Source organism: Periplaneta americana, chromosome 15, assembly GCF_040183065.1.
Source record: "Periplaneta americana isolate PAMFEO1 chromosome 15, P.americana_PAMFEO1_priV1, whole genome shotgun sequence".
NCBI classification, from domain to species: Eukaryota; Metazoa; Arthropoda; class Insecta; order Blattodea; family Blattidae; genus Periplaneta; species Periplaneta americana.
Window position 1 is genome coordinate 38,990,965 of NC_091131.1, and position 15,650 is coordinate 39,006,614.

General features: G+C 33.6%; 1 protein-coding gene across 10 annotated transcripts in view; it reads left to right on the forward strand.

Annotated features, from left to right (window-relative positions):
- Positions 1-15,650, forward strand: part of dati (datilografo) — an 811,390-nt gene that overhangs the window by 435,269 nt on the left and 360,471 nt on the right. The window contains exon 1 of one of the 10 annotated variants that reach the window (XM_069846947.1): positions 5,154-5,671. The exons of the other annotated variants lie outside the window; for them this stretch is intronic. Coding sequence (XP_069703048.1) covers positions 5,504-5,671 — 168 coding nt within the window. The 5' untranslated portion in view covers positions 5,154-5,503. Of the gene's footprint in view, positions 1-5,153; positions 5,672-15,650 lie in introns of those variants that run through there. 10 annotated transcript variants of the gene reach the window in all.

Here is a 15,650-nt window from a genome sequence, read left to right on the forward strand (position 1 = left end):
TCTTCTGTTGTCAATGGACCATTTTGTTTACTATGAATATACAGGGACATCATTTTATTTTTACTAAGATTTTTAATATTAACCTGGCTATGCCTTTGGATCAACGCCATTTGCTACCTCCTTCCACGACTGGAGTTCGATGATACTGGCGTAATATACAAACAAATCACTTTGCTAGGTATAGGAGGGAAGAAAAGTAGTTCATCCATTTACGTAAACTAGGAAATATCGCGCTTTTGAGTTTGATCATTTTCATTAGGTGTTTGTTTAATCAAAATACAGTACAGTATTAACAATGAGTGTCTTTACTCACGAACTGAGCTGTCCATGTGGACGTATTCATTATGCAGTGTATATTATACTGTCTACAGCACATTAGCGTACAATATAGAGAATGAAGCTAAATTGAAAAATAATCATAATATGGGTATTTAAACACATTTTTGAAAATGATGGTCGTTCATTTCGATACAGGCTTCAGTTCTAATGTGCATATTATCGCACTATAGATCTAATCCCAATTACCAGTTTCGTCCTTCGTAACTAGTAGGCCTAACTCATGTTGAAATAATTCTGTACATATTCTATAAAAGAGTACCTTACGTACTGTAAATTCAATCTTCACTTCTGCCGGATCCGAAAAAATAAAATTACTCAGACATACTATCTACTGTCCATCCAAGTGGTTATGTCGTAGGGTCGTAGAAAGGGACGGTTAATTGCTTAACGAGGCCCTTTTATTTAAGTTATTTTAAACATTTGTATAATATTACGTAGACGTCCAATTCCTAACAGAAATTAATGTTCTCACAAAAGAGCTAAGACGACAGCCCAGCCACTAGCTGGCGAATAAAAGCAGGTGGGGGAAGCCGGGTCACGACGTAGGCAAATGGACGACAGTACCTATGCGAAAATGATTCAATGTGAAAGCTCTTTCATCACTGGAAAACGCGTACATATTTTATAACGTACTGTATACTATGATCGTAAGGCTACTATGACTGTATATGCGGTCTTGGATCTGTGTGCAGGACGGTTGAACTTCATTAGTAGAAGGGGTGGGAGTGAAGTACATTGAAAAACTCAGGTACAATAAAAATTGAAGTAAAAATAAAATGATGTCCCTGTATTTGTAGGTCTACTTTATAATTGCCTCTTCGAAATTCTCCACAGTTTAAAGAAACATCAAAATGTTACAGGGAATTTATAAAATACCAAGGATTACGAGAAACGGCTTAATTCTTTGCATGCAATTTTAGGCTACGTAAGGATCGATTTAAGCATGAAATGATATATAGTGTAAACTGTAAATAATATAATTAATTTCAAGGATTATTCTTTGCTCAAACAAAAATGTTTAATACAATTTCGTTCGTTTCTGCTTTCTTTACGAGAAAAAAATTGTTTTATATTAAATATTTCCTAGCGTGTTTTGGGAAAGCCATTGATTTAATTCCCAATTTGCTCAGTCAGTTTAAGAGAGCAGTGCATTATGATAGGCCTAATAAATTATTCAAAGAATTTAGTTTTGTCCTATAAATGTGTAGAAATTTGATCCGAAATTGTTGGAGATTGATTTGTACTCTTAGCGGAGATTAATGGAAATTTTGGAAAATGCAATTATTTTGGGATTGGAGTATTAACTCAGTATGGATATTACTTTCCAAATAATTAACATTAAAGGTTCGTTGGATTCTGGTAAAGGTGCGGTATGGCCAATAGACAATATTTGTTGGATTGAGACTGTATTTAACACACATTCACTAAAAACGAAAAAAACTTGCAGCCCTCAAATTAACATTTTCAAATTATTAGTTAAATGTTGAATTCTCCGTCTTTTGAGTTCCATTTTATTTATTTTATTATTATTTTGCTACTGAACAAAAACAAGTATGCCAACCCTAATTTGAGTGTGCTGATTACAGATCTGAAGTCCGTTTTTTTCTATCACGTCACAATTTTAAAATAACAACATTTTTAATTTTTACATTTTAGATCAATTTTATTTATTATATTGTGATTTTGCTGCTCAATAAAAACAAGTGTACCAACCCTAATTTGAGTGTGCTGATTACAGATCTGAAGTCCGTTTTTTTCTATCACGTCACAATTTTAAAATAATCTCGTTTTTAATATTTAATTATGATGTGTGACACTGCGTTCAGGTCAAAACTGAGTGCTTTTGAACTGGAAGCTTGGGACAGATTTGTACTAGTGTCAACTAGGTTTTTAGGAAATTATCGAGCTGATAATTATGCTGAGCTAGTATATAACATGCTTAGAGAATTTTAAAATCTGGGTTGTCACACTTTCTTCATTCTCACCTTGACTTTTTTTCCAACAAATCTCGGCGCTGTAAGTGACGAACATGGTGAGAGGTTCCAGTGTCAATACGGTCCGAGCATGATGGATGATTTCTGCTGGTTCCTACAGCGATCAAGCACATACCAATATAAGCGGAAAAGCAAAGGTCTCAAGCACTTTTAACACAGTTGTAATGCCTACTACATATTGTAATTGTATATCTTCTTATAAATATATTTAAAATAATATAATAAAACAATTTGCAAAGAATATATAAACTAAGCTCAATTTATATATCTGACTTTACGGTGGAGGTATGTACTGAAGAGTAAGATTTAGAATTAATGTTACAGTCCCATAACTCGAAAACTTGACTTGGTATGATAAATCTGATTGCAAATCTGGCATCAGCGCATCAATTTCAGTATAAAACACTTGACATTTCCTCAGTAGCAGACAAAAGGTTATTTTTTTTTAGACCAGTGTTATATACGTGTGCCCTATAATTACATCTCTTAGTGTACCACTTGTTGAAAAAAGTTTGAAAAACGGTGGTCATATGCCTTTAGGAATATAACAAATTGTATCTTGCAAATCAAGCTATCAGGTATAACTCCCTGTAAAGATGATTTGAATAATTTGGAGGGAAAAATTGTTCCGGGGCCGGGTATCCAACCTGGGACCTTTGATTAAACGTACAAACGCTCTACCATCTGAGCTACTCGGGAACACTGATCCCAATTTTCCTTCAATATCCACACACCTCAAAGTGGGCTGACAACCGTCAAGCAACCAACATTGAGTGCACGCTAACACTGTGTGACTTAAATTGTGGTTTTCTGTTAACGAACAGTGACGTGTATTATGCAAATCAAGCTTTCAGGACTAACTCTTGTAAAGTTGATTTGAATAATTTGGAGGGAAAAATTGTTCCGGGGCCGGGTATCGAACCCGGGACCTTTGGTTAAACGTACGAACGCTCTACCATCTGAGCTACCCGGGAACTCTATCAGACACCGATCCAATTTTTCCCTCAATATCCACAGACCTCAAAGTGGGCTGACAACCGTCAAGCAACCAACATTGAGTGCACACTAACTCTGTGAGATTTAAATTGTGGTTTTCTGTTAACGAACAGTGACGTGTATTATGAAAATCAAACTTTCAGGTAGAGTTCCCGGGTAGCTCAGTTGGTAGAGCATTCGTACGTTTAACCAAAGGTCCCAGGTTCGATACCCGGCCCCGGAACAATTCTTCCCTCCAAATTATTCAAATTGTATCTTTGCACTAGGGAAGAGTTTTCAGTTGCAATTATTATCTACACTTATAAAATTAGATGTTTTAAATAATGTATCTACTTTCGTAATATGATTCTAAAGATTAGAAATCAATTGAGGCTTCCCACTCCGAAGGTTATTTCTTTTACCTTTTTCATTGTCATAGAAGTGTGTTAGAAACACGTTTATAAATATGCAGTCACTTGCGTTACAAGGCACTGCATAAAAACGTACTAATTACAACTCGTTTTTCGAGCTGATTTTGCAACTAGCGTGTATCTTGACTTGTGACAAGGGTAGATCAAACTTCAACCAGTCATTACGCTGAAACGTTTGACAGCAATATAGATAATGCGAAGAAAGTCCCTTCCAAACGACATGCCATTATTGCTTTCCCCTCCCCTAAATCTGTGTTACGTAACGCGGTTGCAAAATTAAGGAATCAGTTAAGATTTATAGTATCACTTTTGCATTCACAAGTTGTTGGCTTCCGTATGAGTTGTGTGACGTAGATTATGAATTTATTTATGGGTCTCTCTTATCGATGCTTTTGAGAATTTTTATAGTAATAAAGAAAACTGGAATTTTGTCTTTAAAAATGTTGATGCGAATGGAACTATCAGTCAGTTGCGATAGCGTGTAGTGCCGCTCGGTTGGTGTACTTGTTGAGTGGTGTTCGCAAGTCCATTATCACGGATAGCTTTGTTCCCGTCTCAGTGTTTGGATAACCTTCAATAGTAGCCTATCGTTAGATTGTGAACAAGTGTGTGTCAGTGAGAAAGACGTTTTCTAAAAGTTGTTTAGTTTTAAGCGTGAATTTCGTGTTGAAAATTATAAGTTAATTGGGACTTTTGGAGTTGTGATTATATTCGTAATAGGTTTTTGAATGAAGAATAGTTACGTCCTGTAATACTGCATAAAAGATATGAAAACGAACCGTATTCTATTACATTAGAAGTGACTGTATTCATAAATACTGTTCTATATTACACTGAAAATAATAACTTGATTTAAGAGAAGTGTAATACATGTGTATCGTTGTGAAAGTTTTATCAAACGATAGTGTTTGCGATCTGAAATAAAATATTTGGATTAGAAGTGACAGATCTTCAAAATAAGACAGTTACTTTGGAAGTGAAAGATAGTTCTGAAATATGTATTGCGTTATAAACAGATATTTATATCGGAAGTTAAATCACTTTTAAATTGAAAAGTATAAAATTATGATGCAATATTGTTCGTTACATTGAAATTAAATTATTTCTGAAATAATGTATGCATTAGAATAATAAATACTGTCTTGTATTGGTGGAAGTAACAGCATTTAAAAATAAACCTGTTACTTCGAGTGTTAAAAATTAAGTTTGTGTACTATATTAAAATGAAAGTCACTCAAAATAGATTTGTTACAGTGAAAAATATGGCTGGGTTGCTGTATTAGAAGTGACAGCAGTTTGTATTGAAATTGGATTCAATTTAAATATATATGTAGACATATTGAATTCTAAAACACGATTCCCGCATTTCATTTGGAATATTTCTTTACATTTCAAGTAACTTAAATCTGAAATAGAATTGCTAATTCTAAAGTGAATGCTTACTGATGTAAGATATCTACATAAGTAATAATACCTAGTAGATGATTCTTTCAGAAGTGACTGTATAGAATTGTAAAATATGATATTAAAAGTGACAACATTCATAACTAAAATGTCGTATTAGCAGTTAGTGCGTTCTATCACATTATTTTCACATTTACATTAAATTTTATGGAATTACATTATTTTTTATTCAAAGTGGGTTCATACTGAGACAAGATAGCTGCGTTAAAGACGGTTTCATTCTGAATTCAAACTGTTATGGACACAGAAGTCAGCAAGAAGTGTTTAGAAGAATTTTTGTTGTAATAAACTCGGTACTGAATGTGTGGTGTACTTGACGCATCGTTTCCGGGGAGGATGTACCTAGGGGGTGGGGACTGGAGACTCGGGGGCTCTCCGCCCCCCTTCAACGGGTCGAGGCACCTTCGAGGAGATGGAAACCCTCCAAATATACATCGACCTTTTATGCCAGGACCACCGACGCATCAGGTATTTAAAACTGATTCCAAAATAACATAGAAATAAATTCACTTGGTAAATATTTCATTCTTATGTCATCTTCATCATTATCAATCCATCCATAGCTCAGGCAATTGACTATTCATCTGCATAAATACTATAATTCGATACCGGGAAAGATGGTGTAAGATTTAAGACGAACAAAACGAATTCTATATGCCGTAAAAGCGGATGAAGGCAGACAGTTTTATATGTTCTTATTTAGGCCTAATTATTCATTCATTTTATTCCATAATTAATTGTCATTATTGAGTGTAATTAGTTACCACTGCCACCGGGTACATACCCATTGCAGTGTGAATAAATACATACATAGATCTTAAATGAGCAATGAAGCTTTAAGATGTGGAACAAGTCACAATTTTACAATATTACAATTACAATTTTTACAAATTTTTATAGTTTTACAATTTAGTAATTTTCTACAATTTTTATAATTTTGTGCAATTTTTTTTTCAATATTTGGGCGAGATGTAGTGAGATGAGGTGAGGTCCGAGGATTCGCCAAAATATTACCCGGCATTTGCCTTTTGGTTGGGGAAAACCTCGGAAAAACCCAACCAGGTAATCAAATCAATGGGATTGATGCCAAGGACTCGCCATAGACTTATATATAACTTTGATCCAGAATAATGAATTTATTTATTCAAATGCTCAACCATATGATTGATCAATTTGAAAATTTTATTATCTGCTAATGCATCTTGAAAAAGATATTCATGAACGTTTTCGCCTGTACGGCATCATCAGATATTTAAAAATTTGACGAAATCTAAACATAAGTCCATTAAGTTGTACACAGTAATATGTATAACAGGTTGAATGACTAATCACGAGTTTCATGTAACGAAAACCTATAATGGAAAAGAATTCAATTTTGAATAACTTCTCTAATTTGTAGATTTGCCGAAAAGTGGAAATGTGATTGTGAAAGTGAATATTGATACATGTAACTCATGTTACATTTTTTGTTAGATGTCACTTATTATATAAATAAATTGTTAAAATTGGTGAGATAAAATGTAAAATATATGTACTTTATGTCTACTATGGTGTTATGCTAACTATAGAAGATTCCAACAAATGTATTGCATATAACACTCACCATTTAACTACATATCAATAATAGTTTGCCATCGAGCAATAATGTTATTATTTTCTCAGTACACGCGAAATAAGGAAACAAACTTATTAGCAATGCATATAACCTACAGTAATAATTTAATGTTCCCATACATAGCACTGACATTGCTTTCCATTGTAACTATTTATAATAAGCAAAAATGTTTTCCAAAACAACTTAAAAATTACTTTAACAGCTGTCCTATCTTTAAACATATAACTCTTAAACTTACCTATTAGAATGTGCTGCTTACACTTGTGGTGCATGATCGCATTCAGTGGCTTTTAAAACATTAATTGAAACAGATCTGGTGACAACTACAATGTTGTAGGAACGACAAAAACTGCGAGAATACAGAATGTCCAACTTCATGCATCCGTCCGAATTTACCAGCTTCTACCGGACAAGTTTACCCACTTAATTACTTCTATTGCTGTTGTTCTACCATTGTCCATGTCATTATTTTTGTTGTGTCTAAATTGATTCTACAGCTGGTAAGGAACTTGAGATAAAAATTAGCAATTATAATAGGCCTACGTAGAGACTGTACACCTATATGACCGCGGGTCTGCGGGTAATTCAGCGGTAGTTGTCGCGTTAATTCCCGCTTGATTGTTTCACACATAGACGGTCGCGCAAAATGTACGATACTCATACAATCAATTTTTTTTTACGTTTCTCATGGAATGTAAATGTCGTACGACGGTTCATTACCCACAATTCATTATATCGTCCAGGTTCCGAGTCGATTGACTTCAACCATCATGAAATAAATCATTTAAAGATTTTCATCAAAACGGAAGTAAAATATCATTCATGTCAAAATGGTTGTTTTTGAAAGAAATATATTTTCGTACCGTACAGTACTTTACCCGATGGTGTACTTGTAAATAGCACAAATTATTCTAGCAACCTCTAAAAGAATATGTCGGAAATGTTCGTTATTTCTACTTCATACACTATTTTTAATCCATAATTAACATAAACTACTATAAAAATTGAAGACATCCCGGAAAAAAGTATTTTTTGAACGACAGTGTGTTTTTTCGTCGTTAAAGCAAACTGCCGCCACGATTGGAAGTTAATTTTACTGAATTCAGAGTTGTCAACCTATATAAGTACGTTGAAATATTACAAATAACTGCTCTAGAGCTGTAATGAAAACCACTGCCTTCTATGTATGCTACAATTCTACAATGCACGTAAAATTCATACGCAAAAGGCAGTGTTAATTAATATACATTACACGAAACAAATCACTGCATTTGAAATGCACTGAATTTTATTTAAACAATTCAAACTTCACTAGATCCAACTATACGCATGGAGAGAGATCTAAACCAAGCTCATCATGAAAAGAGGACCATTTATGGGCCTTGTATTCCCAACCTTAGTGCCAAGTATAAAATCCCTCTCTTCAATCGGTCAGTGACAGGTTTATTTTTTGGTGCTCGGAGTTCTTTACCAAAATTTACATATAATTTTTTAAAACAATTATTAATGCCATGTTTTGAAATTCAGAAAATCATCTCGCAAATTCTTAAAGATTCCCTGCAGGTTATACAATGTCATTCATACCACTCATAAGGTCTTAATTAAGGATATTTTAAATAAAATCTTTTATTTATAAGTATATTTTTAAGGTCATCTTCTCAGATTTTATTTAATAATTGATAATCAACGGTTCTTAATTATTAAATTTTATTTTCATAACAATATTAATATTTAATTCATTATATTTTATTTGCTGTTAATTTCCGGATCCACGTGGACATCCTTAATTTTATTAAGGACGGACGATTTATTTCTCTCTTTCTCTTAATGAAATAAATTTATAATTTCGAAAAAAGAAATTAAAATCATTCCTATTGAACTCGAAATGTTGCAAACCTGAATCATTTTTACTCCTTCATATTGAAGTTGATAATGAAGTTTGTACGTTGGCCAGACTGCTAACGTCAGTCAGCTGTTCATAGTGTAACGTATGTATTGTATATTAAGATTTTTTTTAAATATTATTTTCGAAATATACTATCATGCAAAAAATATTGTACAATACACGTTTGTGAAGTGCATTACAAAATCTCGAAAATTGAAAAACTTGCTCTGCTAGTTTTTCAAACGCCTCCTTCATTTTGTAAAAGACACTTTCAACATTATATTGTAATATAGGCCTACTATTAGCATTAGATTCTTCAAATTTGTGATTTTGGTTTAAAACGTAATTTTAAAGCATTAATTTATAACAATAAATTATTGCATTCAATATCAGAATATACTTGTATTCTTGATTAGTCAAATGGTTCTGCTAGTAAATATAGGTCTAAAGAAATATGCCCCTAAAATTATTTTCCTTTCTGCTAAAACATGAATTATAGTTTCCATGGTTACACCCTTATTCCCGGGCAGGTCTTCAATTAGAGACATATTCAATAACAGAATACAAAGACATTAAAATAGAAAATGACAAACCCCAAACAAACTTCTCGCTAAGGGCCTATTGCTATGGAAAATAAAAACGCCACAAACTTACGGGTCATTCTGTAATTTGTATGTTTCTTGATATGGAGTTTTTCGTTTTATTTCGAACATTTAGTTGATACATCGCTTAACATTTTTAGGGGGTTAAAAAGGCAGTGAATAGAGAACAGAGTGATAGAATAACGATCATCTATGTTTGTGTTTTTAAAAGCTTGGATAACTCGTTAAAAAGATTGTATTAATTGAAGTGGGGGCAAAGAGGTAAGACGGACGAATGTAGAAGAAATACTGGAATTAGTAATTTTGAGACGAATCCCAATATCAAAGGAATTTATTTTAGTTTTTTTTCCTTCCTTTCTCATTCCTTTACCCTCTCCACCAGTGATTCTCATTCTTCCACTCGCACCCTTTCTTCCTGCCCATGAAAACTTCTTGATACTTTTTCCAATAACTTCTTGGGGTAAATTCTAGGGTTTTTTTGCCATAGAAACTTTGAGAGATAATAACATGTCACTCTCCATCGTTGAGTAGAATTTTCGTCAGATTATTGCCAAAATATTTTGAATTACTTTCTATCTTCCATATTTCTTGCAATGAAAATATCTGCTCAAGATTTCGTCCTTAGAAATTGACCCTTAACAGTCATAATGTCAAATAACAAGCTAGAGGCAGAATAGACCAATTCGGTCCTTTTAATGCAAACCTTTAGTTTTGTCAATTTCGTTTCTTAACGTTCAATTGATTTTGTGCATTTCTTGAGCTTTTAGCCATTAAGTAATCTTAAAATTATGCACATTTCAATTTTTTATTTTCACTGTCCCATCACATTATAGTCCCATTATATTATAGTTGGAATCTCCTGGTAGAGGGGCAGAGAAGTCCTGACGGCCTTATCTCTACCAGGTTAAATAAATAAATACTACTAATACTATTTACGTTGGGTCTTGCAAATAGTGCTAAATAGACGACTGTGATCACCTGATAGCAAATAGATACTAGGAAATTTTATGTTTCTTCTGGAATTAATGATGTTTTGTTTAGTCGTTTTCAATTATTTATAATTGTTTTATTTCTTTTTCTTTTCCTTTTCCATTCAACAATTTTGTGGTAAGCTTTGTCTTCTACACAACCCTCGCTTGGAGGAAGCTGAATAAAATTTATTCGAAATTAAATATAGATCGATAAGTTGTAGACTGAAACTACACAACTGTAATTTAATATACATTTTATTAAATAAACCCACCTACATTTACATTACATGAAATTAAAGACAAATTATTTCGTTACTGCACAAATATAGTTTGATATTTTCATATTAAACATTTTTCATACCGAAAATGTAGTTTAGGACAGTTCTCTGTGTGTAGAAATTTGACCAGAATTATTCGATTGATTTCTTTAATGTGTATTAATTATGAGACTGATCCATAAGTATTAAATATAAATTTATTTTATTTGAGAAAATTACAAAAATAGACAGAAGCAGGGTTAAACTTCAGGTAATTGGAAGATTTATAATAATAATAATAATAATAATAATAATAATAATAATAATAATAATAATAATAATAATGATGATTTATTTTAGCTGGCAGAGTTAAGGCCGTAAGGCCTTCTCTTCCACACAACCAGCAAAAAGTGTATATACATATGCATGAACTTACAAAGAATTCAACAATTTGATTTAGATGAGAGTTACATGTATACAAGAGTTATTTACGAATTAAACAACAAAATACTATGAACTATTAATTAAACACTGAAATAAACTGTGTAGCAGAATTAAACTAAAATACATAGAATGTTAATATATTTCAAATTATATTAGATAATAGAAAGAGATTATTATGAGACAATTTTGAAAATGCAGCACAATCAGGATGATGTCTAAAGAAAAAAAGCAACAGTGTAGTCTGTAATATTTTAAATCAGTATGATTGGAGTGAAATGCTAATAAGGTTATATTTTAAGCTGTTCTTAAAGGTGTTTGTTGTCTTGCAGCCCCTAATACTTTGTGACAAGGAATTCCATTGACGCGAGGTGGATATTGTAAAAGATGAGGAATAACAAGATGTTCTATGAAGAGGTATATTTAGCGTGCCACAGATAAGTGATCTGGTATTTACGTCGTGGTTAGAGTATAGATAAGAGAAACGAGACGAAAGGTAATTTGGTGTTGAGGTGTGCAGAATTCGAAAGAGTAAAGACAAAGAGTGTAAAGTTCTGCGTTCTTTAAGTCGGAGCCACGAGAGACTTGCGAAGGACGGTGATATGTGATCATATCGTCGGATGTTGCACACGTATCTGATGCACATATTCTGAGCTCGCTGTAACTTGACTGACAGTTCAGAACTTAGGTCACTTAACAGAACGTCACAATAATCGAAGTGCGGCATTACTAGGGTTTGTACTAGGGTAAAGATTTGGGGAGACATTGATGATAAGAGAAATATAAAGGATATACGATGGAATGTAAGCAAGATAGTGGTGGACTGTATGCAGAAATGTGAGAGGAACCACTACCTGAAAGCCGTATGATGACAATAAATATGAATATGAATCGAAAATCCTACCATTAGAAGCATTTCAGATGATTTTTTTTTACAATTTACAACTGTGATAAAGCATTACATTAACGAACTGAAGGCTCGTTTGAGAACATTTGACCGCCAGGTGTTATTTCCAAAAACGGCCAGTACAAAGATGACCACTGTCCCTAACGAAGAAGGGGAAGGGATGTATGGGTGGATGGGGGCAGTGAAGGCACCACGAGAAAGGAAGTGAATTGCGCCTCTGGTGCAAAGTGTCAATAGAAGGCGAGTAGGAAGTTGATTCGAAATTCAAAGAGGGGACACGTTGTGTAAGGCGACAGGTGGTTGGTGGGTGGATTCTGTCCCGGGAGCGTATGGACCCCGCTGCGTGACCCCCCTCTCTTAAACTAGTTAAACTACTTCCGGTGCAAATACTTTTATCAGGCTCCTTCATATGAAGTCAAAAGACGACCTTTACTTGAAAACACGGGAGAACAGTTCGGGCTCATTCTTATACTGTTAGACATTGTTACATTGTTGATGATCATTATCAACATCTTCGTCTCTCTCATATTAACCGTTATTATTATGGTCTTCATCACTATATTCGTTATCTTCATCTTCACTGTCCTTATCGTGAACTTCGTCTTCATCTTCTCTTCCATATCACGATCGTCGCCAACACCATATTACCATTTCCATCATGACCTTCGCGATCACAATATTCGTCACCATCTTCATGATCTTCGCACTATCTTCATCGTAACCATATTAGCCACCATTTTTACAGTCATCTTGATCTTCATTCCTACCATATTTATCGTCTTTGTAATCTTTTTGCATTACCTTCATCCTCACTATATTCGTCACCGTCTTCACTGTATATGATGATCTTTATCCTCGCATAATTTACTATCATTCACCGTCTTTACCACGACTTTCATCACCATATTTGTTATAATCACCATCTTCGTCTGTCATTATCTTCTTCCTCACCATATTCGTTACCATCTTCGTCATGATTCCCATCCTTACCATATTAATCAATCATCACCATCTTCGCTATGAACTTCTTCCTTGTCATATTCATAATCATCTTTATCTTTTTTACGGCGATCTTCGTCCTCACCATATTCGTCACCGTCTTCAAAATCTTTATCATGATCATATTCGCCATTTTAACCTCTGCGAATCATCATGATCTTCATCGTCACATTCAATCTTACCGTTATTAATCATAATAATATATTTACTAGCTTCATCTACGTTTAAAATTTTTCAACTTCTTTTAACAATCTTCAGTTTCCTCGAACCATTATTTTCAGTTATTTATTTCAGTCGTAATGTTGTCATTTTTATGACAGACTCGTCACTATTATGATCATTATCAGGCCGTGTTACCACTATTCTGCTGTTTCAGATTCAGTATAACGTTAGGTACAGCTTATAGCAGTAAAAGTTTTGGAAATATTCAACATTTTTTCTTCCATTACTGTATCTTTAACAATAATGAAATTTGGTATATATAAAATACACTTCTGCTATATGAAAAAAAAAAATTACTGTTAAAAAAAATAGTTATATATTTTTTCAAAATTCAAAATGGTAGTACTTCACTGTGCAGTGATAAAGTGTTTCCCTCATAATTCATAAACTTTTTAACTTTTTCATGTTCTCTTTCTTTTATTTTATTGATGAAACTCCTGTTTACAATATCATGCTCTTCCAACTACTTACAACTTACAAATGGCTTTTAAGGAACCCGAAGGTTCATTGCCGCCCTCACATAAGCCCGCCATCGGTCCCTATCCTGTGCAAGATTAATCCAGTCTCTATCATCATACCCCACCTCCCTCAAATCCATTTTAATTTTATCCTCCCATCTACATCTAGACCTCCCTAAAGGTCTTTTTCCCTCCGGTCTCCCAACTAACACTCTATATGCATTTCTGGATTCGCCCATACGTGCTACATGCCCTGCCCATCTCAAACGTCTGGATTTCAAGTTCCTAATTATGTCAGGTGAAGAATACAATGCGTGCAGTTCTGTGTTGTGTAACTTTCTCCATTCTCCTGTAACTTCATCCCGCTTAGACCCAAATATTTTCCTAAGCACCTTATTCTCAAACACCCTTAACCTATGTTCCTCTCTCAGAGTGAGAGTCCAAGTTTCACAGCCATATAGAAAAACCGGTAATATAACTGTTTTATAAATTCTAACTTTCAGATTTTTGGACAGCAGACTGGATGATAAGAGCTTCTCAACCGAATAATAACACGCATTTCCTATATTTATTCTGCGTTTAATTTCCTCCTGAGTGTCATTTATATTTGTTACTGTTGCTCCAAGATATTTGAATTTTTCCACCTCTTCGAAGGATAAATCTCCAATATTTATATTTCCATTTCGTACAATATTCTGGTCACGAAACATAATCATATACTTTGTCTTTTCGGGATTTACTTCCAAACCGATCGCTTTACTTGCTTCAAGTAAAATTTCCGTGTTTTCTCTAACCGTTTGTGTATTAATAATTTTTTTTTTGTGTTAGAAGAAAATTCTAATATTTGACCATTTATTAAATTAATTTATTTTTCTCAGACTATCTGTCAAAGGTAGAGAAATGATTGTGCATCATATTGTAGATATGACATGCATAAATACTCACAAAAAATTTTATCACAGAATACAGTAATGGAGGAAAAAATGTTGAATATTTCCAAAATTTTATTCCTGTATGCTGTAACTAACCCCTTAAGAAGAAATAAGAATCGAATAGTAGAAATAAATCTACAGGCAATGAACGATTATTTCTCTGAAGAAAGAAGTTTTCTTTGATGAGAACCGCAGCTTTTTATTTTGTTACTTAATACTGTACCATACAAAAACCTCCAAAAATCGTTGGATTTGGTTTGGAGTAAACCACATTTGTGAGTTGCTTATTTAAAATGACACTTTTTATACTATAAATTGTATTTTAAGTCCATAACATATATGTTCAGGAGAAGTTCAGGAGAAATTGATATACACACATGAAAAGATGGCGTGCCCAAAAAAGCTTACGCGATGTCACAGATGTTAAAAACGTGTATGTCTGTGAAAATATCCAAATCGCTTCTTTTTCTTCTCAGGATCAATATATTTTCTTCTAATCCTCCTTACAGCGTGATAGTATACATTATTTTATGATTTGTTCCTCATAAATTAGCAATCTCGCCCCTAAAAATACCATTCAAATAAGTCTATACCTGGACTGTATTGAAAACTTGACACAGTTTAGCAAACGAATGATGACATTATCAGCGTGATGCTGTTTTACCTCTAAGACATCACGGGATATCACTTTGGCATTAAGAATCCATATGGTGAACGGAACACGAAATCGCGTATTTTCTCGTGGTGACTTAGGCCTAACTGTTGCGTCAGTAACAGCCTGCTGGCTTATTTTTGTAGCCAAGGTTTTAAAAGCGTTTTACAAAACGTTATCTGTTGCTGCAATCGAGGCAAAGGTTGTTCTGATATTTTTCCATTCCTCAACTTGAATTATAAGCTAATGATAGCATCAACGGCAAGATTAGGTCCGAAATGATTCTTAGGCACCCGTGATTTAGTACATTTTATAACGACACTAAATTCTGAATTAGTGTACACTCAACTATAATTAAATTATCTCTGATCTTTGCGTTAAGAATCTGGGAAGGGGGTAAAAAAGTGTAATTATCAACAAAGAGGGAGAATTGTAATGGGAGGGAAGATCATTTGCTTTACTAGTAACAAAGAAACATTTTTTTTTCGCGTGATAGCTCGTACAAG